Source organism: Asterias amurensis, chromosome 11 (genome assembly GCF_032118995.1).
Source record: "Asterias amurensis chromosome 11, ASM3211899v1".
NCBI classification, from domain to species: domain Eukaryota; kingdom Metazoa; phylum Echinodermata; class Asteroidea; order Forcipulatida; family Asteriidae; genus Asterias; species Asterias amurensis.
Genome location: NC_092658.1, coordinates 3,072,548 through 3,097,005, shown reverse-complemented (window position 1 = coordinate 3,097,005; position 24,458 = coordinate 3,072,548). Strand labels below are relative to the sequence as shown.

The 24,458-nt window shown below is 36.4% G+C and overlaps 2 protein-coding genes and 1 non-coding gene across 6 annotated transcripts in view; 1 reads left to right on the top strand and 2 right to left on the bottom strand.

The window, feature by feature from the left end:
* The window catches only part of LOC139943828 (regulator of G-protein signaling 9-like), a 78,856-nt gene extending 66,605 nt beyond the window's left edge, over nucleotides 1-12,251 (bottom strand). For both annotated transcript variants that reach the window (XR_011786894.1, XM_071940659.1), the window contains exon 1: nucleotides 12,018-12,251. Coding sequence is in view for 1 of the 2 variants with exons in the window: in XM_071940659.1 (XP_071796760.1) it covers nucleotides 12,018-12,065 (48 nt within the window). In the remaining variant the exon portion in view is untranslated. The remainder of the gene's footprint in view (nucleotides 1-12,017) is intronic.
* Nucleotides 12,252-12,806: 555 nt separating this feature from the next.
* Nucleotides 12,807-12,879, top strand: Trnai-gau (transfer RNA isoleucine (anticodon GAU)). The gene has a single exon. It is a non-coding gene; the product is annotated as a tRNA-Ile (tRNA).
* A 4,502-nt stretch (nucleotides 12,880-17,381) lies between these two features.
* LOC139943821 (uncharacterized) overlaps nucleotides 17,382-24,458 on the bottom strand; it is a 113,066-nt gene continuing 105,989 nt past the window's right edge. For all 3 annotated transcript variants that reach the window (XM_071940647.1, XM_071940648.1, XM_071940650.1), the window contains 4 exons: nucleotides 23,826-23,912; nucleotides 22,207-22,453; nucleotides 19,577-19,662; nucleotides 17,382-18,860 (listed from right to left, as the gene is read on the bottom strand). In XM_071940647.1, coding sequence (XP_071796748.1) covers nucleotides 18,843-18,860; nucleotides 19,577-19,662; nucleotides 22,207-22,453; nucleotides 23,826-23,912 — 438 coding nt within the window. In that variant the 3' untranslated portion in view covers nucleotides 17,382-18,842. The remainder of the gene's footprint in view (nucleotides 18,861-19,576; nucleotides 19,663-22,206; nucleotides 22,454-23,825; nucleotides 23,913-24,458) is intronic.

Genomic DNA, 24,458 nt, shown 5'->3' with positions numbered 1-24,458 from the left:
GGCAAGGGAAAATAACCATAAAATATCACCACTAAATATATTTATTTCATTTATTAAATTCTGAACACTATTATTGATCTATTTTACATATTATACAATCCTAAACTGCCTACTAATTATCCAAACCCGCCTATTTTTAAAGGCACTGGACACTATTGGTAATTACTCCTTATAATTATCAGCATAAAAACTTACTTGGTAACGAGCAATTGTGATCTGTTGATAATATAAAACATTGCGAGAAAAGACGTAACTTTATCCTCAAATATTAACATACTGCAGCCTTTTATTAGGCATCTGAAAGCACACCAATTTGTGCAACCAGGTTGTTTTTTCTTTCATTATTTTCAAGCAACTTTAATGACCAATTGAGCCCAAATTTTCACAGGTTTGTGCTATCATGTTTGGATACACCAAGTGAGAATACTGATATTTGACAATTACCAAAGGTGTTCAGTACCTTTAATTGCTCCATAGTTGTCTGTTGTTACTAAAGGCTAATAGAGGGTCATGCATTCATCAGCACCCTGGGGTGATAACGAGCTCACCTCTGCACAGCAGAGGAAGACGAAAACCTCTTCACAATTTAAAAGGGCTTTTGAACGGATTATGTTCGTCACTTTATCTTATCTTTCCGGCCTAGACCCAAGTCTGGAAATCCATTCTGGTCAAACGCTCCCAGACAGCTCAGTGACTGCTGAAGATCAATGGCACAAGAGGTGATGAGACCTTGAAGCTATAAGGTGAGACCATGATGCTCCGCACGTCCCGGGTCTACAATCTCACCATCCACCTCCTGGGAAAGGGAACTTGACCTTCCTTGCGCCTCCCATGCCATAGCATCCTATTCTAGGGGCAGATTTCACAGCACTGCTTAAAAATAAGCAAATTTAAAATTTGCTTCCCAACTATAGCAGTAAGCGTAAGTGTCTTTTATAAGATAGGCAGCAAGCTTGTAATTTTACCATGGTTCTACATCATTGCATCATTCAGTTTCACACAGTTAGTAACAGAAGAGTAACATGCCTTTTTCATGTGCTTACAGTAAGAAGTGCTATAGAAATGGAAATCAAACAGTAAGCACAAATTCAGCCATTAAGCAGCTCTATTTGCCCACATCTAGAGGGGGGTGATATGCCGCAGCTGCGCTTTGTGACTGTGGCAGACCCCAGACTGAATGCTAGCCAGCTGTCCACGCTTTCCACACTTTCGCCTGCAGGGCAAAAATTTCATAGAGCTGCTAAGCACAAAAAATTACTTAGCATGACATTTTTTCCTTGATAAAAACAAGATTACCAATCAAATTTCTATTTGTTGCTTATCGCTTGTTACTGGTATTCAGCTGTTGTTTGCTTATCCTGAAAATCATGTGGAAATTGGGTTGGTAATCATGTTTTTATCAAGCAAGAAATTTCATGCTTAGCAAATGTTTGTGCTTACAAATGTAGCAGCTCTATGAAATTGGGCCCTGGTGGAATGGTGGTCGCTGCTGCCCTTCACCCGGCCGTCAACTAGCTTTACAGACTTTACACTGAGATCAAGATTGCACTCAAATCTCAAAAGGTCTCACCCTTCTCTGAATCAAAGCTGTATCCCGATTATTGTAATGAGGCCTCCTATCAAGAATCTTGGCATTACTCCCACTCCTTGAAGGCAGTGGACACTATTGGTAATTGTCAAAGCCTAGCCTTCACAGTTGGTGTATCTCAACATATGCATAAAATAACAAACCTGTGAAAAATTGAGCTCAATTGGTCGTCGAACTTGCGAGATAATAATGAAAGACACCCTTGTCACACGAAGTTGTGAGCGTTTAGATGGTTGATTTCGGGACCTCAAGTTCTAAATCTGAGGTCATCGAAATCAAATTCATGGAAAATTACTTTTTTCTCAAAAACTATGGCATTTCAGAGGGTGCCGTTTCTCACAATGTTTTCTACCATCAACCTCTCCCCATTACTCGTCGCCAAGTAGGTTTTATACTAATAATTATTTTGAGTCCTTTAATTGCTGGCTCTATTTTTATCTTACAGGTTGTCATTTTTATCTTATAGGTTGTCATTTTTAATTAACAGGTTGTAATTTTTATCTTACAGGTGTCATTTTCTGAATGTTTTTTTTGTTCATGCAAAGTCACTAAGGCACTCTCAGTATTAAGGAGCTACAAAGAGAAAATATTTACGATAAAAACTAAGGGGCTGATCAAAGGTAGGAATTTGCAGCGTATTTAATATCACAATTCTTTTTCCATTATCAGGGCAAATGAAACATTAAGTTGAACCTCAAGGTAAAACAAACAACTTGGGGTCAAACTATCAACATCTTGCTTGTAAAAAATCCATTTGTCTGGCCACTGGTCTGGCCACTGGTCATCTGCAGCGCCACATTAGCAATTAACACACCTTCCTACTCTACAAAGGTAACAACGTGTTGACACAGAGGACTATCAAATCCAGCGACAAGATAAACTCATGTCAGAACAAATTGCGAACATGGCTATTGAACAATAGAGATTCTGATCTTATCACAATATCACTGACGCGTTGCGCCATTTCAAGGAATCAAGTCGTAAAAGTCTAAAATGTCTGCTCTCTGGCCAATCTGATTATGTACACACTTTATACAGTGCGATGGCATTAAGATTGAAATGCTTTATCGACCACGACTTGTCAATTTGTGATTTATAGCAATGTTCAGTCTACAGTGCAAGTGTAGCCTGATGCCAGAGCTGATGAACTCATGCAATGATAAGTCCTTGCTCCGCGGTGTAATGTAGCATTTGGTTTTGGAAGAGTACATTTTTAGAAAACACTTAAATCCACCTGTACAAATTCTTTATGGGTCACGCATTGAGAGAAAACACCAACACCACCCTCAAAAACTTATTTTTCGGCCTACTGGCTTCTGTAGCTAAAATGTTTTTACCATTCACCATAATTTCAACCCAAACAGCTTAATGATAATTCTAAGGAACACCTGGGTTTCACATATAGTTGACTAATCCAAAAATAAAGTACAGAGTTGGTAACTAGCTTTCTAAAATATGATTAGTTTCAATCTGAAAGCTCACTGATTGAAACTGTTAAACCATAGGGTTAGACCAATAGATTTGATTAATGTCTGGTCTTCCTTAGTGACATAACCACTTAAATTGGCATTTCTCAGACAACAGAAATAGTTGCTATGGCATTTCTCAGACAACAGAAACAGTTGCTATGTCAAATGGTTTGGGGCAAGCTTTGGCATCGTTACGTAAGAGACAGCGACATTCTGATTAAAAGTCTATGGCATAATGGTACAAGGATTTGCTCATCTGGACGTTGCTATACAAAAGCTTGCCCCAAATCGCTTGCCATAGCAACTGTCTCTATACTTTAGTCTGAGGACTGTGGTAACTTGTGACTAAGAAAGTCATTGTACAAGACATTATTATAATTTTATTTTCAAAAGACCTTTTAACCAAATCCTCCATATCATTCGTCCCCATTGCTAACTTTCATTGGTACAGTCACCACAAGCTCAAACAGGACCAGAGTATTTCATGAAACTTTGACCAGTTGGTAGAATGTGTGTTTCGATTAAATCTAGGGTATGTAAGTGAACTTACAATCTCAAAACCTAAAATATATTAAGTATCTTAAAATGATGAAATATAAGAAAATTCTTTTGTTAATAAGATGATGTGATGATGAATATGGACTAATTTTCCCAGAGTCTTTCAATATTTTAGGAATTTATGGCTTTATTATCTTTAAAAAGGTGCGCACAATTTTAGGTGTGTCCATGAGACCTTATAAAATGTTCTGATCCTATAATAACAAAAATAACACTTTGCATATAAGGCATTAACACCACTTCCAGAACGACCCAATGAAAGAATCCTTGTAACTCATGTCAAATGGATTGCCGGATGAAAGGCTGTTGCCATAGTAACCGCAGCCATAAACCACTTGTTGCCACGACTCTACACGTAGTGTTCTGAATTGGTAAAGATAACAGCAACTGTTGACACTCAGAGTAAAGCGACATCGTTTGATCAGTGTTGCATGGAGTATACCTCGTGTGCATATGATATGTTTCCACTGGCAACTAATTAGCATAAGTAAATGGATGGTCTGTATAATATTCATATAGCTGGCTGTTGTATACACAGACATCAAATAGTTGCTCTGATGTAACCAAATTTTGTGTTCTCTTCTGAACATCAAAAAGGTTATACACCTTGTCTGTGTTTAATCCAAAGTCAGTGATAATTTCATGCTGTGAGTAAAGCTACCATGGTAGAATGAGTCTAAACTGGATAGGAGGAAGGGACAATTCTACTGGAATTATTGAATTGTTATTTATTCATTTATATACCGTTATTGAGCGATTGATTTCTAAAAAGTGTTCTAGGCTGAACTTACTAACAACTTTACGATTACAAATATAGAACATTAAAAATGTCAGTAGAGAGACACTGGTTTGTCAGTAAAAAGCAACTGGTTTGTCAGTAAAAAACTAACAACAAATTTGAGAAACTGTAAAACGTCAATCTAAAAAATTAAAAAATAAAATTAACTTATTGAAATAAGAACCCAACTATTAAAATCAAAACAACTCTTAAATGAAAATTGAGTTCTCAAGGCATACTTTGAATTAACATCAAATTATAAAACAAACAGAGCATTTGTTTTAATGAGCATACAAACACAAAAGCCCTGAGCGTTGTGTCGTGAAATGCATAAAATAATCCAGTACACTTATTATTAAAGCCACTGTACACCTTTGGTAATTGTCAAAGACCAAGTTCTCACTTGGTGTATCCCATCATACGCATAAAATAACAAGCCTGTGAAAATTTGGGTTCACTTGATCATCGAAGTTGCGAGAAAATGACGTAAGAAAAGACACCCTTGTTGGACAAATTTTTATGGTTTCAGATAGGAATAAAAGACTTCTAGTTAAGTCTTATATTTTAGTAAGAAATTACCTCTTTCTCAAGAACTACTTACTTCAGAGGGAGTCGTTTCCCACCATGTTTTATACTATCAACAGCTCTCCAATGCTTGTTGCCAAGTCAGTTTTTAGGTTAATATTTGTTTTGAGTAATTACCAAACGTATACACTTCTTTTTAAGAGAAAGGGTCACCGACATTTCTGGCACAGTAAGCAGCATATTTGCCACAAAAAAAACTGACAACATGCTGTATTGTGTACAGGTTTCATAATTAAGAAACTCAGAAAAGCTGTCTTGACCAACCACTTTGAGCTGCAAACTAAAAGTGTTATCAGACAAAATAGTATTTTATTATCACTTGCATTTTACCCATACACCAATGTGTATGCCTAAAACAGAAATATAATTGCTTATCCCAGATGAAAATTCAACATTATTTATATTTTATTAGTAGTAGTACTGAATCTGAAACTGAAACTTTTTTTATATTTATTGGTGTATATTTAAAGGTACTGGACACTATTGGTAATCACTCAAAATAATAGTTAGCATAAAAACTGACTTGGTAATGAGCAATGGAGAGCTGTTGATAGTATAACACATTTTTTTAGGCATCTGAAAGCACACAAATTTGTGCAACAAGGGTGTTTTTTTTTCATTTTCCATTTTCCTCTTGCAACTTCAATGACCATAATTAAGTGAAAATTTTCACAGATTTGTTATTTTTTTACATTATGTTGGAATACACCAAGTGAAAATGCTGTTCTTTGACAATACCAAAGGTGTCCAGTGCCTTTAAGTCATAAAACAGCATTAAAATGAATTTTCAGTGTAGCAACCGACAGGTTGAATTGTACTGGTACAGCACATACAATTTCTGGACCCTTACCTACATGTAGTCTTTACTTTTTAATATTCATAATACGACAATAAAAACATATTTCATAGTGAACCAGAGTAATGGTATATTTTGATGATTACAGATAAACCAAGGCGTACAAAAAATGTTATGCTGGCGTAACCCGACCTACCCGAAAAATACGGCCGACCCTGGATATATATGTTTTTTTCAAGGGAAGAAACTTAATGATTAAGATCTAAAAAGACATTAAAATAAAATAAATGTCATCCATCAAGAGTTTGAAAATATACTATTTGTTGTGTGTAGCCTTGTTTTCTTTTGTTATCGTGTATACTACCAGCTTAAACAATTAGAAAACATCATTTTCGATGCTGGAAAGGGAAAAAAAACACACAAAAAACCACCTACATACCCTATTTTGGGGGGCCCATTATGCCAACATAGCATTTTTTGTTATGCCTAATTGGACAATAAATTGGATTATAGAAACATGACGTAGTAACAGAGCAGATGAAAATGGAGCCAGCATGGTATTCATATTTTTCCCTTTAGAACAGACAACCACAGTGACAATATCACACATCGTTACACATGACACACACAGACCAAAATGTAAGCCCCACAGTTGAAACCAGACAACGATGGATTAAGATAACTATTAGTATTACATGATAGCAAATTAATAAATTAACTTGGTGACTTGACAAATATGTATCCAACATATATTGTCGAAAAAGTGCCAACTTTAGCAGGCTGTTTAAAATCTGCACCGAGGCTATTCCAGTATAAAAAAACCTTGTTGCATCGTTGCATCAAGACTGTTTTTATGGAGTGATGTTCTACTATATTTTACATGAATTGAAGTCACCTTAGTGTGCAGCAGGAGTGCCATGGGAATGTATTGATGCGACAAGAAGAAACTAGTCATGAAACAATCCGGTAATAATCCGTTTTATACTTGAATATAAATTTACGTAAATTCAGATAGTACTTCATCAAGTACAGATGAGTTCTTTGTGCCCATAAACATCAGATTGGCTCCCAACCCCCCAAAATTAAAACGCCTACAATGAATTTTTTTCGCTATTGTCTTCTTCTTTTTGTATTTTCTTTATGCCAAGCATAATTTGTCATTATGCTCTTCATTGAAAAATTGAAAACAGGTTAATAAAAAAAAGCTGCGGCAATTCTTTTGAGGGCCAAATCTATCACAAAAATAAATGTTTTGTACCCACAGCCATAACTAGGGGGGGGGGGGGGGGGTAAGTACCAAACAATACACTGTATAATTCACAGTCTTTGTCTTTGTCAATCGTTTCTACATTAGTTTCATAATTAAAGGGAATTCAGCAGCCGTTTGATGGACTCCTATCCACGACAAGTAATACAAAAATGCTCTATGCATTATGTCTTTTATGCACCAATGTGAAGGGGTGGTAACTGTCCAGGCGAACAATAGAAGATAACTAGTGTTTATATTCCTTGATCCATTGCTTTCACCATGGCAACAATCACACAGAGTATCGTTGTTATCAACAATCGGTCTAAGCAACAACAACAAAACTACTACTGATACCTACTACTGATATACTGATGTACAAATCATTCTCACATTTATCAAGATAACTCATCTGTTTAAGATGACATGAAAAACAAATAATGCCAACTACGGAGGAATTGAAGATTTGATAGAAATCCTTTACAAGTAATTTTCAGCTGCCAGTAGAATACAATGATAATCATTCCACACAATTTGATGTAACCGTGAGTGCTTTCAATAATACTTAAAACAACATTGAAAGCCCCCCCCCCCCCAATTCTAATAATTACACAAAGCATTCATACAGCGCATAATGCAGCCACTATATGTGCAACAGAAAACATTAGTGAAATATAAAGTCATTTCACAAATCTTTACATTGATTTTAAAATCCTTCAGAATCAGAAGAGAGTGAGCTCGGAGACGACATCCATGATTATGCCAAGTCATTCCATACCGAAAGTGCAATAAAGGTGAAGGCAATTCAAAACAGTATTGTCCAAAGGCCCACACTTCGTGTATCACAACTTATATATAAAATAACAAACCTGTGAAAATTTAGGCTCAATCTGTCATCGGAGTCAGGAGAAAATAACGGGAAAACCAACCCTTGTTTCCGCACGTTTCGCCGTGTCATGAGTCTCATGACAGGTGTTTAAAATAAATCTGTAATTCTCGATATCGAGAACTGATAATTGTTTTAATGTTTTCTCAAAAAGTAAAGCATTTCATTGAATAATATTTCGAGAGAAGTCTTTCACCATTACCTTCTGTAAACCCTGTAAGTTATTCGTAAATCTGTGAACTTTTATTTTGTTTTCTGTTCCGAAGGTGTATAATGGCTTTAAAAGCTTAAAAGCACTGTATACTATCACTATCACTCGGGTGGAATCCGAACCCAAAACCTTTGCATTATCAGAGCCATAATTTATTTTTCTAAGAAAACAGTAACTCTGAAGTCCACAATGAACCACTTGCACTCCCAGTCCTCATACCAAGATATGGTCTACGTAATAAGGGGATAAATAAGGGGATAAAGGCAAAGCAGTTTTACCTGGATTTATAGATCAGATCTTAGAGAGGGAATACACATTTCTACTTGGGCACAAAGGCAATAATCAAGGGCAAAGAGACACTTGCCTCCACATCCTCCCATGATTTGGAAAACCATGTTTTAGTTTAAAATACCAAAGCAGACCAATTTGGGTTGACGACATAGGAATATGCCGTCGATCCGTGCGAGACAATTCCCTAGTGTAGATAGATGCATACAAGTTTGCAACTTGCAACCTTTTGTAACTTCATGTGCTTAGTTTTTTTTAGACAAATTCCTCAGTATTTAGCCTTTGTTGAATTTCCAATAGTCCAAAGTGGCTATCCGCCTTAAAGGCACTGCACATGTTTGGTAATTAATCAAAATATAACTTAGCAAAAAAAAATTGTGTACAGGTTTCATAATTAAGTAACTCAGAAAAGCTGTCTTGACCAAAATCAGAACTTTGAGATGCAAACTTAAAGTGTTATCAGACAAAATAGTATTTTATTATCACTTGCATTTTACCCATACACCAATGTGCATGCCTAAAACACAAATACAATGGCTTATCCCAGATGAAAATTCAACATTATTTATATTTTATTAGTAGTAGTAGTAGTGAAACTGAAACTTATATCATATTTATTGGTGCATTTCTAAAGGTACTGGACACTATTGGTAATCACTCAAAGTAACTGTTAGCATAACAACTTTTGAGTTTCAAACATTGTGAGAAACGACTGGAGTAACGCAATTTTTGAGAAAGAGGTAATTTCTCACTAAAATTATAAAAGACTTCTGACCAGAAGCCTTTTATTATTACCATCTGAAAGCACACTAATTTTTACAACCAATGTGTTTATTTCTTTCAGCATTTTCTTGCAACTTCAATGACCAATTGAGTCCAAATGTTCACAGGATTGTTATTTTATGCATACAGGGATACACCAAGTGAGATTTACTGGTATTTGACAACTCATTATCAAGCGTTTTTAGTGCCTTTAATGGATATGGGATGCATATTTGCAGAAGTGCTAAAATTTTGTCAGAATTCCACTGATTATGTAATAACTAGAAATAATTAGTCCTTGATGTTTGGCTTTTGTCAAATTTCCAATATTTCAACTAAATGATTAGGATATTGGACTCAGAAGTACCCCCATTTTCTCAGAATTCCACTTGTAATTATGTAATAACTAAAAATAACAATCCTTGATATATTATTTGGTCTTTGTCCAATTTCCAATAATCCAACTCGGCTACTGCCTCAATGGATATGGGACGCAGAAGTGCTCCATTTTTTTCAGAATTTCACTTGTGATTGTGTGGTCACTTATAATAACTAACTCATAAAGTTAGTCATCAGTATTTTGTTTTAATCAATATAATATTAAAATCCCCCCCCCAATGTATTTTTCTGAAGGGGATTAATACATTGATATGAATAAAACATAATACTTACAATTCTTTTTGTAAATGTTTATCATTTCTTGAGTCAGAATAATTGGTGTAGGCCTACTTACTAAACTAACAAGTAAAAGAGAAGATCAAGCTTTCTTCAATTGCCATTTTGTTTGTTATCACATGTTATGACCCAAAAAAATACCACGGTATAAGTATTTGTTGTAATAACGAGTGGAAAAATGGGAGTTCTATTTGACTACAACAGCGTTAAAGGGACAATTGGAGATTGAAAAATGAAGTCATAGTTATGACCAATAACAGCCCACATTGTTTCTTTAACATCAGTCTTACTACACTCTAAAAACTAAAGAGTTTAATCCAGCACTTGCATTAGTTCGGTGAGTGACTACACTTTGAAAGTGTTGGATCCAGCGTTTTGTATGTTAAATCTAGCATTTTAAATTTTTGATCCAATGCAAAAAGGGTTAATTCAACAATTTAAGTGTTACGTCAACCTGATCCAACAATTCAAAGGAAAAAGGTTGAAGTAACACTTAAATTGTTGAATTAACCCTTTTTGCGTTGGATCAAACATTTAAAATGGTAGATTTAACATACAAAACGCTGGATCCAACACTTTCAAAGTGTAGTCACTCACCGAACTAATGCAAGTGTTGGATTCAACTCTTTAGTTTTTAGAGTGTAGTGACTATAATAAGACAAGATGTTAAAAGAGAGTCATAATAACCCGACAAGGTGGGCTAGAATTATAGTATCTCATAATTGTGACTTTAGTGTAAGTCATAATTTATGTCCTCTTTTATTTAAAGGAACACTTTGCCTTGGATCGGTCGAGTTGGTCTTTGAAAAGCGTTTGTAACCGTTTGTAATAAAATGCATGATTAGAAAAATATTTTTTAAGTAGAATATAATGATCCACACAAGTATCACTCGAAACTGCGTGGTTTTCCTTTTACCTTGCGACAAACACGGTCGGCCATTTATGGGAGTCAAATTTTTGACTCCCATAAATGACACACCGTGTTAGTTCGCAAAGTAAAAGGAAAACCACGCAATTTGAAGGCAAATGTGTGTGGATCATTGTATTCTACTTTTAAAACATCTTTCTAACCATATATGCATTTTATTTAATAAAAAAACCGGTTACAAACACTTTTCAAAGACCAACTCGACCGATCCAAGGCAACGTGTTCCTTTAATGTTTTCGCATTTGTATAATATTGTCCAAACCAATAGCAGATTAACCGCCTATTACAGGAAAGGGAAAATTAAAACTAATAAATTAATATTAGTACGGGTGCATGGACTTTTTACCGGACATTCTTACCGGTCCTTCAATAGTCAGATTTCTTACTATGATCTGAAGTTATTGTCCTCTCATAGTGGTAAAATCCAACAATGCTGAGACAATATTTATTTTGCAAGCTCTTTGGCAAAAATGATCTAGTTTAGTGCGGTGTGAATAGCGTCATTGTGTTCAGCGTGAAAAGCCCCCCTAGGCCAATCATGGCCAGTACCATTTACTTTCTTGTTTTCAATTGAAACACCCATAGAAACTACGAACATTTTATTTACGTTTACAAAAGGTAAAATTAGTATTTTATTTTCCAAATTTTTAGGTACATTTTACTCTATGATTTATAAACAATTACCAGTAACTTAGGAATTTTGGAGATCGTTCGCACATGTTTTACACACGACATGTCAGCTGCATGACAACAAGATTGAATGCTAAAAGGATTGAATGTCTGACTATTGCAAGAAATGCCATCAGAGCAAAAAATTCCTCAAAAATGTCTTACTAGCACTGGGGCATGATTATATATCTTATGCTATTAATTCATATTCTGTCATTACCCAATATCCTTTTCTGTCTGTAGCATACATTTTGGCTTACACCAGGCACAGGTCATTCATTTTGGCCTACCCTAAAAGGCAATTTGGCTCATTCCCTTTTCATGTTTCTTTTTCTCTTCATAGTCATACAACAGATTTGTGCACGGCGATAAACTCAAATTGCCAGCTTTATTATCTAAAACAACATAACAATTTGGTAACTTGCTTTCGTAAAATTGTACTGGACTACCAGATACCAGCATCATATAGTGACATAACGCTGGCCTCCAAGTACGAAGCGAAGGGAGTCCAGCGTATTTGCACAATTGATGCGGCTAATCAGATACCAACCAAGTGAGTGATTTCAATGTAATCTTACCTTGGCAAAAACTAGCTGCTTCGGCGCGGCACTTTGATCTAAATCCATTACTCGTTCCAACCAAAAGCATTATTTGGCCGAATTGTGGTCCCTAGAATCACCTTTTTCATAAAATATCTCCTGGAATATGTACGTGCCGGTCAAAGTATATGAGTTGAAATCATTGTTCCATAAACGCGGTGGAATTTAAGTGTCTATTACACCGTAGCTTAGCGATTTCTCCGCGGACGACAATTTAAGTGCCAACCTACGAGCTCGAAATTTGTTGGTTTTCACGCGGGTGAAATTATTCACCGAGAACGCGACCCGACTATTGTTACCAGTGCTTTATTTTACACATAATGTACTCGGGAACTAGATTACATTTTGTCTGGTATCTTTTACCTGACCTCCCCGCTCCACAAGATGGCGCTGTGCACAAAAAATAAAACACCCAGAAGTTAGTGGAGTAAAACTTGACAAACAAACGAAATAAAACTTGCAACCAATCCATTTCCAAAACCTTTAATCAATTTTGAAAGATTTTGATTGGCTTTACGTGGTTAAATTTCTTGCTTTTAAGCTCAGTTTAACCTATTTAAATTACCCAGTCAGTTTCCCTTGTGGTTTATGTTTTGATATCTGATATAAAAAGTTGCATCCCCTTAAGGTGATCCCCTGTCTGCCGCTTCCCAGGTTGTATCGTTACCCGGGTGTGATCCCTGGCTACACGGCAGTTTGCGGTTTAATGGCTTCTGACAGGCACCCCCGAACAAAGATATTGACAAAATTGGGACACCACCAACATAGGGCTAGATAGCTCAGTTGGTAGAGCGCCGGCACGATAAACCGGAGGTCGTTGGTTCAAATCCCGCTCTAGTCAATTTTTCTTTGTACAATCCTAAATCATTTAAAAATGTACCCAGTCAGTTTCCCTTGTGGTTTATTATTTGATATCTGATATAAAAAGTCGCATCCCCTTAAGGTGATCCCCTGTCTGCCGCTTCCCAGGTTGTATCGTTACCCGGGTGTGATCCCTGGCTACACTGCAGTTTGCGGTTTAATGGCTTCTGACAGGCACCCCCGAACAAAGATATTGACAAAATTGGGAGACCACCAACATAGGGCTAGATAGCTCAGTTGGTAGAGCGCCGGCACGTTAAACCGGAGGTCGTTGGTTCAAATCCCGCTCTAGTCAATTTTTCTTTGTTCAATCCTAAATCATTTAAAAATGTACCCAGTCAGTTTCCCTTGTGGTTTATTATTTGCTATTTAAATTAGGGTAAATTTCTAGTGTGTATGATTTACTCTCCCCATGATATTTGTACCTTGGAAAAGTAGGAGCAATGACTGGAGTACAAGGGCTGACCAGCATGTTCACATGCTGCAGACATTAATGGATTCAAGCTATTTAATCAAATTTTTCCCCATTTTTCCACGGCCTTTAATCACATTTTTTTGCAAGGGCAAAATAAAAAATAATAAAAAATCAGAATTCAGACTTAAAGACAGTGGACACTATTGGTAATTGTCAAAGACCAGTCTTCTCACTTGGTGTATCTCAACATCTGCATAAAATAACAAACCTGCGAAAATTTGAGCTGAATCGGTTGTTGTAGTTACGAGATATTAAAGAGAGAACAAAACACCCTGGTCACACAAAGTTGTGTGCTTTCAGATGCTTGATTTCGAGACCTCAAATTCTAAACTTTAGGTCTCAAAATCAAATTCGTGGAAAATTACTTCTTTCTCGAAAACTGTGTCACTTAAGAGGGAGCCGTTTCTCACAATGTTTTATACCATCATCCTCTCCCTATTGCTCGTAATCAAGAAAGGTTTTATAATAATAATTATTTTGAGTAATTACCAATAGTGTCCACTGCCTTTAAGTAGGAAGAATAATAATGCCTGTTCCTCCTATCAGAAGGCATTTGAGCTCGAATCCAAGTTTTCTGCTTCTTCTCACCCATAAACTCTTTCTGCATTGCTTATTTAGATGTAGTAGAACAAAGAGCCGTTCCTACAGCTTTATTCTATGAGTGCGTTCGATTAGCTTCACGGGGTCAACCCCGCGCTGCTCACTCGGGTGAGCCCCCGACAAGAGCTAATCGAATGAACACACTCACCCTCTCGTGGTAACGACATGCACAACGGGTCACCCTCAAGTGACCCACTCCACAAGCAGGGCACTCGGGGCTGACCCGGGTGAGCCCCTGCAATGACGTCAAAGCTATTCGAACGTACCGGGGTCGACCCAGGGAAGCTAAACGAACGCACCCTATGTGTTGCATCTCATTGAAATTCCTTGCATGGTGCAGTTTCCTTACAAACAACAATCTAGACTATAAATTTCTAACTTCATCAATTTAAAACAACGAAACAAGAAGCAGTTCATTAAATTTTGCATTTTTTTAATGATACAATTGTATACACAAGTCATTAGAATCTATAGGTAAGTAATTAAACATTGTTCATTAAGTTTCAGCATAAATACATGACAAAAACAACATTAGTGTGATGATCCTTACTCTATTAATGTGAATATAGTTCTGTAGAAAAAACAACAACATACATTTGAAGAAATAAGGTGTTCTTCACCAAGTTAACTTGATATTACATAATATTATACTAGATGGAAAAATCATCCATAATTATTAACAATTAGTGTCTTTAAACCAATTAAATATGAATAACTACTACACTATACAAAATGCATGTATATCCTGAAATGTTCAGGAATTGTTTAAAACACTTGTGTTAGACAAAACTTCTAGCAGGAGAGCTACAAGAAAAAACGAAAAAAAACCAAACCCAAACATAATAGTATATTTCTCATAGTCGCAGAAGTATACCTTTACTATCAAAATTGTGACTTCAGAAATTAATCAATCAAATGCAACCTCCATCAACATGATTATTTTGATGGGCTCGACAGAACCCCAACCCAACCCCACAAAAATGTTTTTCCACATTCACAGACATCACAAATGCATATTCTTTCAACTCAGAAATCACCAAATCCTGCACCCGAAGGGGCAAACTTGATAAAATTGATCATTATTATATTACATTACTAAAGCAGAATTATATTTGACATCAAGATGTTTATTTGAATACAAACTGCAAAAACATCAAAATAAAATCATTACCTCAAGATGTGGTTTAATAAATTAAGACTCCCGCAAATGGGACACTTTAGCAGTGGTTATTTTAGACATTAATTTCAGTTCAACAATTAAGTGAAACATTAGGGGGGAGACACCAATTACTTTCCTGCACTTAGTGGATTTATAAATAAAAAGACGAAAGGTTGAGTGGTAGAAGTAATAAAAAAAACCTTATTTTCTTGAAAGCTCTAGCATCAGAAAACTTGATAATTAATATAAATTAATTAAATCAAGGCAGTGTTTAGGAATAGATTTTGGATGACAAACAAAAATTGTCACAAAAAAATAATCTGCATACAATAAATTATTATGGAGATACAGAGAATCCTTTTGGAAATGCACCCCAAACAGACTACACATTTCTGGATGTTTTTCTCTAGTTTAATAAATAAAACTGCTAAGAAATGTTGTAATGGTCACGCATGAACATCGTTAATTGATATTTTGTCTGATCCGAAACAGTTGCATGTATAAACAAGTCCTACAGTTGAGTTTGTTTTCTCTCTTCTAGAACACATTTACCTTTGTTTAAGACCCCAAAACAGAGCTGCTAGACATTAAGATTCCTAGATGAAATTCGTCCTCAAAGGACCATACATCTTGGGTTAAATGTCTACAAATTGTCTTGTATTTATAGGAATCCTGGTAAATGTCGAGAAATTCTTCAGTTTCAACTCTTTTCAGCAAAAGCTTCTTCAAGAAAACCAGACATATTATTGTTATTCCTAATAATTGCTGGTCAGCCAGTTGGACTGCTAGCCGATAGTTTCTTGTTGGTGTGCATTATAATTTGTTGCTTTGTATGTCAATAATTTTGTGCCACCTCAACTGAAAAAGAAATTTACAACAATTTACCTTTCTGATCCCTAATTTTTTGTTTAAACCCAACCCCATCTCACGTATACTCCTGCTTTGTTCTCATTGTAGGTAACCCAATACATACCTATTTTTACCAAACAAATTCTGACAGCAAATTCTGAATGACAAAACGTTTTGAATGAATTCAGAATGACCCCTACCTTTCACCCAAAGTGTAGACAAAACAACACTTAATTTACTACTAGTGATACTGAACTTCCGTTTAAAGTGGGTGGAAAAAAAAACACCACGAACTATTCTCTCTTTCGATCTACTTTCTACATCAACCTGATTAAGCTCATAAAAAAATCTCGCCAGTAAAAAAACAGCAAGGTATATTCATGGAAGCCTAGTAAACATTTATTATTAATAGCACAATAAGGTTTGTTTTTTTTACATTAATTTTTTTTGTATTGTATTGTATTAAGGCACATTTTTTAAATAACACAGGCGGACTCTGTATGCCCTCAGTTTGTTCAGCCCTTTTCATCATCTTTGATTCATTCGCTTCCAAGATTTCTTCAAAGAAAACAAAAATAAAAACCATGAACCAAATAAACAAAAGGTAAATAATAAAAATAAAAAAATAATAAAAAATAAGCGACTATCTATAATTTGTATCTGAATTAAATTAAACAAATGAAAACTAAGATGACAAATGAATCACTTGTTGAATGTACCCTACCAAATATAAAAACAATTTAGAAGTTTTTTAACAGCAAACACGGGCAGTTTTTAAATGTGTAAAAAAACTAAAGCACATTGTACAAATATTTCCCCCCTATGTTTTGCTGCTTTTTTTTTTTGCAGTCTATTGCATGATGCTTGCATAGAGAAAACACAGTCTGCATTTGTACAAAAATAGATATAAGTATATGATAAAAGATCAAAATATATCAGAACCAAGTTGAATGTTTTTGTTCTTCTACAAAACACCCCCAAATGGTTCAAAATTGTTCCATGAATGTTTTTTTTTTTTTCTGTCACAGCATCAATACAGCATTCCAAAGACTGTTAATAGTTTAAATTATTAGGGTCCCAATTTCAAAGAGCTGTAATTCTTTTACGATACAAAAGAAGAAACTGGGGAAAATTTAGAGCAGTCTTGATAGATTACTTGGAAGAACAACGTCTTAGAAACATTCTTGCAGATAACCATTTTCCATTGCTTCCCATTCCCCAATGTCACCAAACTGCATTAATACCTTTCAAACTAAGTGGAAGATTTATATATAATACTAAAATTAAAAAAAACACAAAAAAAACAAAAAAACTCAAAACTCAAAATGTCAACAGGACTTGATAAATTTTCTTTCCACATCTTGTCTTTAGTAAATAAAATAAAAAGGGTGGGGGGGGGGGGGGGGGGCTGTGCGCTTGACCCATACAGAGCGTTACCAATGCTGGAATTGTTTTTCAATATTAGAACTGAGTGCATACACCACTGGCCTAAATGTATCCACATTTACAAATGCTGTACCTTATCTGGGCCCATTTCATAACTCCGCTTACTGCCGTACCCTGTGCTTACTGTGGAGCACATGATTCCACACGCTGTAAGTCAAGATTTTCGCAGTAAGCAGAGCCATGAAACTGGGCCCTGGACTTAAAGAGTGTGCGATCAACTAGAAGTAGTAGTTTAACAACCGCTATAATTGATTTACCTTATCTTGATTCAAAGAGACTATGCAAACTATCAGTGGCAGTTTTGTCACCATTAGTTGAAACCAATGGTTCTTTTCAGAACCACCCAAACTCATTTAGAGATAGTCATTACATGGTGTTACCGCAAACCTTTCCATACCATTAGTGATGTTGTACTTCATATTGATGCAAGTAGAAGCAGCTTTGCCAACAAAAAATGCTGTTTCATATTTACCCCATTCAACAGATAATTCATAACTTGATTCATTTCCACAAAACTCAAATGCCAGGCGTGATTTTTGGTCCTTTGAAAAAAGTAGGAAAACTTGATTTAGTACATCCATCGAGCAAGGAATATGGTACATCCATGTACATGTATGCATGATGTAGGCTTCACTAGACTTTTCAGGCTATTTTACAAAAGTTTTTCCCCAGATTTTTCCCAATGGCAAACAAAATCGTAAACCAGACTAAAGTAGGAAGAATTTCATGCCTGAAATGCTGATACATTATGTTGGCATTAACAAATTCATCCCGACTCAATTAGAACAGATTTAGTTGGTGAGCTAGCCACAGCCAAAGCTTTGTGGCTTGTGGCTATTGATTTCATCAGCCATGTTACGTACAGACCAGATGCAACAAACAAGCCACAGTTGTAGCCAAACTCAGACTTTATGTTTTGATGACAGCCATTCAAGTTCAGAAGGGCGCCCTCGCTCAACATGAATCTAAAAATCAATCTGTTGAAGTCACGTCCAGAAAAGGCACAAAAGGAAGAACTGGCCACGGTTTCATAAACATGACTCAACACTCATCCGGTCAAACTATAAGCACGACTCGACAAATGGAGAAAGGCACTTTTGTGTAAATCTAGCACAAGACTGAGGTAGAAATGTACTTCGGCAGACTATTTTTTATATTTAAAAATAAATAGTTGAAAAATGGGGAGCTGGCCGTTCAGAATAACTGGAGGGGACTTTGAGGAAAATTGCAGATATTCAGAGGAAGTAGGAGGTTCTTGTTGGTACTTGAGAGCGGCTGGAGAGAGAGAGACGGTTGTTAAAACGGGTTCCCAGTTTCTCCAGTACCAATGGCAGGGTTGATTATGACAGTGAGAATCTTTGCAGCGACGATCTTCGAGTTAGGTTAGAGACAAAGTTTGAAGATATTTTATCTTTCATTCAGTGACGCCTTTCTGTAAAGCAGATGAAAAGAGCTTGGGTTCAATAAAAGGGATATATAATACATCACTGGGTTTACGGAAGGGTTTATTTATTTCAATCCTCTAGTTTACACTAAAACACCATTGCAAACAACGTGCAACAATTAAATTAAATTAAATTAAACTATTGTTAACCATTTCAAAGGCAGTGGACACTATTGGTAATTACTCAAAATAATTATTATAAAAAATCCTTTCTAGATTACAGTAATGGGGAGAGGTTCATAGTAAAAAACATTGTGAGAAACACCTCCCTCTGAAGTGACGTAGTTGTTTCGAGAAAGAAGTAACTTTCAACAAATTTGATTTCGAGACCTCAAGATTTAGAATTTGAGGTCTCGAAATCAAGCATCTGAAAGCACACAACTTTGTGTGACCATGGTGCGACAAGGGTGTTTTTTTCTTTCAATAATATCTCGCAACTCAGACGACCGATTGAGCTCAAATTTTCACAGGTTTGTTATTTTATGCATATGTTGAGACACACCAACTGTGAAGACTAGGCTTTGACAACTACCAATAGTGTCCAGTGTCTTTCAGTGGTTGTGACAAACTACGCTACATTAGGACCAGTCTCGAGATAGAATTAATCCTAGCGTTTTGTGAAATCGGCTGAAGTAAACAAAAGCCCTGTGGTCTTTTGAAACCTCCCCCCATCCCCCCACCCCCACTTGTGCCCTGCCAGTTACCTTTACTTTGACGGCTGTTTGCGTCCCCTCAGATCCCGATCGTCTTCTCGAGGAGGAGGTGCTCTTTCCCGATGAGTCACTTCGCTCTGTAAGGAAATCAGAATCATCTTAATGTCACTGTCTTGTACCCATTTACATCCTGAAGATTCTTCTAGCAAAAGAGGATTTCCTTCCCCCGATGAAAAATTCAATTCGGGTCTCATCCGAGATGCTAACATTTTTAGTTCTGTTTTTAAACTTTGTTTTGACTTAACTTCCTTCCCACTGATGCAGGAGAAAGATTCCCTTCTTCATTCCGGGAGCACTCTGTCACTTCGCACCGGGTCTCATCCGAGATGCTTGAATTTTATCAGTTCTGTTTCGACTTTGTTTAGACTTGACTTCCTTCTGACTAAAAGTTTCAAATCGGGAGAAAGTTTCCATATGTCATTTCGACAGGGCTCTTTTCAGTTCGCACCTGGTCACATCCGAGATGCTTAAATTTTTGTCAGTTCTGTTTCAACTTAGGTTGGACTTGACTTCCTTCCCACTGACAGTTCAAACTCGGGAGAACGATTTCATTCGTAACTTCGAGAGAACTCTCTCAGTACGCACAGGGTCTCATCCGAGATTTTTTATCAGTTCTCTTTCAACTTTGTTTAGACTTCACTTCCTTCCCACTTAATGTTTTCAATGAGGCTGAAGATAGTATCAGGGATATTTGATCAGTCGAGTCATGTCTAAGACAATTTACATGTTAACAGACAATTTATCACCTCTGATTCGAAGATTTGTATTTCGTTTGGTCATCCATCTTTTAACTTATCGACACAACAGATCTCTTTTAAGGGACAAACAAAAATAAATCCACTTGTTGACTTTTGGTGTTTTCGAAGAGTTGCATATGTATAACATTATATGGACCAGTGCAGTTTTCATTGAAATAAAATTGCAACAAATAGTTAATGGCCTGAGGTTTTAACATGAACAATAAGAATGACATTTGCAAATTTTACATTTACGGTATTTCAAAATTATTTTGATATGCCTGATTTGATCATAATTATTTTAAAAATTATTTCAACATGGTCGTTTGTAATTTTCGTAAGCATTCTTAATCTGTTTATCTTAAATTGTCCAGTATTGTTCTTAACTTGCTTAATATTTTTAACCTCTGTGAAGCGCCTTTGGGTTAAGGGCGCTACATAAATGCCTTTTATTGTTGTTATTATTATCAAATGGAACATTGTAGTTTCCATACAAAAAAGAGGATAATTTTATACTAAAAAAATGCATAGTTTTAAAAAAGAAGAAGTAGCTGTTGCCTATATACTTTTATATTACTTCTAAGTTGCTTTAATCTTGAGTTAACTGACTTAATTTGATTTGATTTTGACACAATAAATAAAAGGAAGTCTTGAGAGAAACAAAGTCAAATTGTTCTCCCTGTTCTCTTTAGACATTGACAAAGAAGATGCATCTAAATATCATAGTATTATGTGACGAAGCCCCCCCCCCCCTCCCAAATGCACTCTAGAGAATTAGACATCGACATCAAAACCATCCTGCCCAGACTACTATCTCTGACTACTATCTCTTTTACTCAACGAAGGGCTATCAATAAACAAATTATATTTGCACTTTGTGGTTTCGTTGACAGATTCACCAAAGAGGACAGGAAATGGAGGATTAGGGGGAAGATCTGATCAGATCTTGGTTCTCGGTATTGGTGGACATTTTAAATCTCATATTAGAGTGATCAAACACAGGAGGATTGGGAGATTGTCAGACAGCGCTTGCCATATTTTGGCTTGGTTTGGGTCTTTATGTATGCAGGGAGCTTTAAGGACTGATTCACAGATTTGGTTTGAACTACATTTTCATTTTGGGAATTCCCTGGTGTACTAGAATGATATCTCAACAGCTACTGAGAAGATTTACATATAAGTACATCTACCGTTTTAAAGAAAAGCACCAATAGCATGGATGAGATTTGACGAACGTGAACATTCCTGAAAAATGCCATGTCATATGTCTCGTTTGTGACCAGTTTTCTTCTAAAAGTTGCTTCATACATGGACATTACATCAAAATTGATACATTTTCAGCGCGAACGCCCATGTGCCCGAAGTTGAATGAAACTAAGCATGTGATACAGTGCAAAGCGCAAATTAGTTTTACACAACCTATGCTAGTTTAGGGGCCCTTTATTCGCTATTTTCCAAAGCCGGTCCTTTATCATCCCTTAATACATCCCCACATGATCGGGTTTTGACCAATCAGAGACTGGAAACTGTCCAAGGTGTTTATTAATTAACAATTATAACAAACTAAACCAGACAAAGCTTCCTTATTCCTAATTCAGTAATTTTCAAAATGCTTCAATACATGTCAAATTGATGTAGTACCCGCTGCTCTAGGATTTAGCCACCTCCAGGTAAGCTAATTGCTCCTGTAGTGAGGCATTGCTCTAAAAAGGCAAAGGTCGAGAGTTTGAATCCCACTCGAATGAATCCAAATATATTTTACAACTGTTTCAAGTTTTCACTGTGCCATTTTGTTTTCCACACATCTCCTCTTTCCTTACTACCTTCTCTGTGCAATTTTTTTTCTTTCTCCACAAATCTCGTCTTTCCTTACTACCTACTCACCCCTCTTCAAGAATGGTATCCACGACCTGAGTTTCGCGTCACCCCTGGTGTCCCCGCTCCCCACACCACTATCTCTACGCTTCTCTACCACCTCGTCTTGAGCCGCCTCTCCTTCGCCGCTGGTACGCACTCTCTCAAACTGCTGCTGGAGTTCCTCCATGTCCGTATGGAGCTGTTTGATGTACTCCTCTTGGGATTGGTGCTGGCCTTCCAATAAGACGTTCTGATCTGAGATTTTCTTTTTCTCCTAAGAAGAGTGAAGGGAGAAACTTTTTTGTAAGCAAATCTTTAAAATAAAGATATTGGGTTATATAGCGCTTTATGATGTCCCTTATGGCGCATCACTGTATGTCACTATTTATTTTCTGCTAGAAATGTGGAGCTACATTTTCTCTGGCATTTTTAAAAGCAAAGCATACAGACCTGCAAAGCATTTCTAAACCTTTACCTTAACATATAAATGACCTGCAAGCATTTACCATAAATAAACTTGCAGACATAACAAAGTCAGAAATCAGACAAAAAGTCTGAAAATTCTCCTCGAGTGCTACTATGAATTATCCAACTAAAACATTTTGAATTAGACAATATTATCATCTACTCCACAGGTTTTGCAAAGTTGGCTGTGATGCCAAGTTCCAATTCCAGGGCCCAATTTCATAGAGCTGCTAAGCAAAAAAATTTGCTCAGCATGAAATTTCTTCCTTGATAAAAACAGGTTTACCAACCAAATTTCCATGTGATTTTCAGGATAAGCAAACAAAAGCTGAATACCAGTAACAAGCACTATGTAACAAATGGAAATTTGGCTGGTAATACTGTTTTTATCGGGGAAGAAATTTCATGCTTAGCAAATATTTGTGCTTAGCAGCTCTATGAAATTTGGCCCAGATCACAGATAAGCTGGAATATCTCTCGTACAATCTTCCATCATGGTACAGCCATTTTAATTTCACTGTAATTCAATGCATTTGCTTTCATGTCTCGTCATTTGCGAGCCAACACATGCGCGCATACGCAGTACGATTTTGCTGATGTAATTGAGTCAGTACTTATACGGAAGAAGAAGCTCAAACCAATGTAATCAAGATGAGGCCGAAAGGTGTAAAATAGTCTGGTGCCTCTTTTGGTATGATTTTGGATCAGTATTGGTGACTATTATTGCATACTGGGAACAGGACAAGTATGGTGCTAATATTCAGGATTCCAACTGGACTCTCGTCAACTAGGTGAACTAGTGGTAAGACATCTGCTCTAGAATAGCAGGGATCATGGGTTCGAATCCCACTAGAGTGGTACGCCTGTGGATTTATTTTCACAGGACTTGGGAAAGCTGTATTTTGCGGTAACACCACGTGTGTATCTACTTGCTGGGTAGATCATGTTCTTTTGCTTAATCTCTTCAGAATCTCAACTTGTTAATCAGTTTACAAAACGTCTCGTTTCAGAGCCAGCACTTCCTGCAAGTTTAATATTACTAGTTCATTTTTAGTTACAACGTCTAGTAGAAGAGAGTTGATAAAACTTTACAAATCCATTAGTGCGCTCACCGTAATGCGTACGTACACTTTTGACACACCAGTGTAAGGTTAAAACACTAGCTTAAAGATGAATCTTACCGTATGTCCCACTTCCAGTGCTCCTTTGAGTTCGTTCAGGTCATTGGTAGTACACTGTAACTCTGCCTCACGGAACCTCAATAAAACCTACAAAGGGAATAAGACAATCCATCAATACAGTGCTATTTACTAAAAGGCTTTTTGAAACCTCAGTGCACTAAACCAAGTGACAGAAAGCTATAGTTCAGCAGGGACAAAAAATGAAAGTGAAATGCAAAACCTGTAAACTTCTTAACTCTTGAGTTTTAATGATTTAAAAAAACACTGAATCTTACCATCCAGTGAGTTTTGAGTGAACAGTGTGAGTTCTATGCGACAGCAGGTGTAGCAACATCATTGAAGTGAGGAATGTCTCAAGTTAAGTGCGTTTTATACTTTACAAATTTGTTCATCAGAGCATTGAAAGATTGGTCATTTTTCAGGGAACTTTCTTAAGAATCCGAAAGAGTTGGCAGCTCTGGGCCCAATTTCATAGGGCTGCTACGCACAAAAATCTGCTTAGCATGAAATTTCTTCCTTGATAAAAACAGGATTACCAACCTAATTTCAACGTGATTTTCCGGATGAGCAAACAACAGCTGAATACCAGTAACAAGGAATATGCAACCAATTGAAATTTGGTTGGTAATCCTG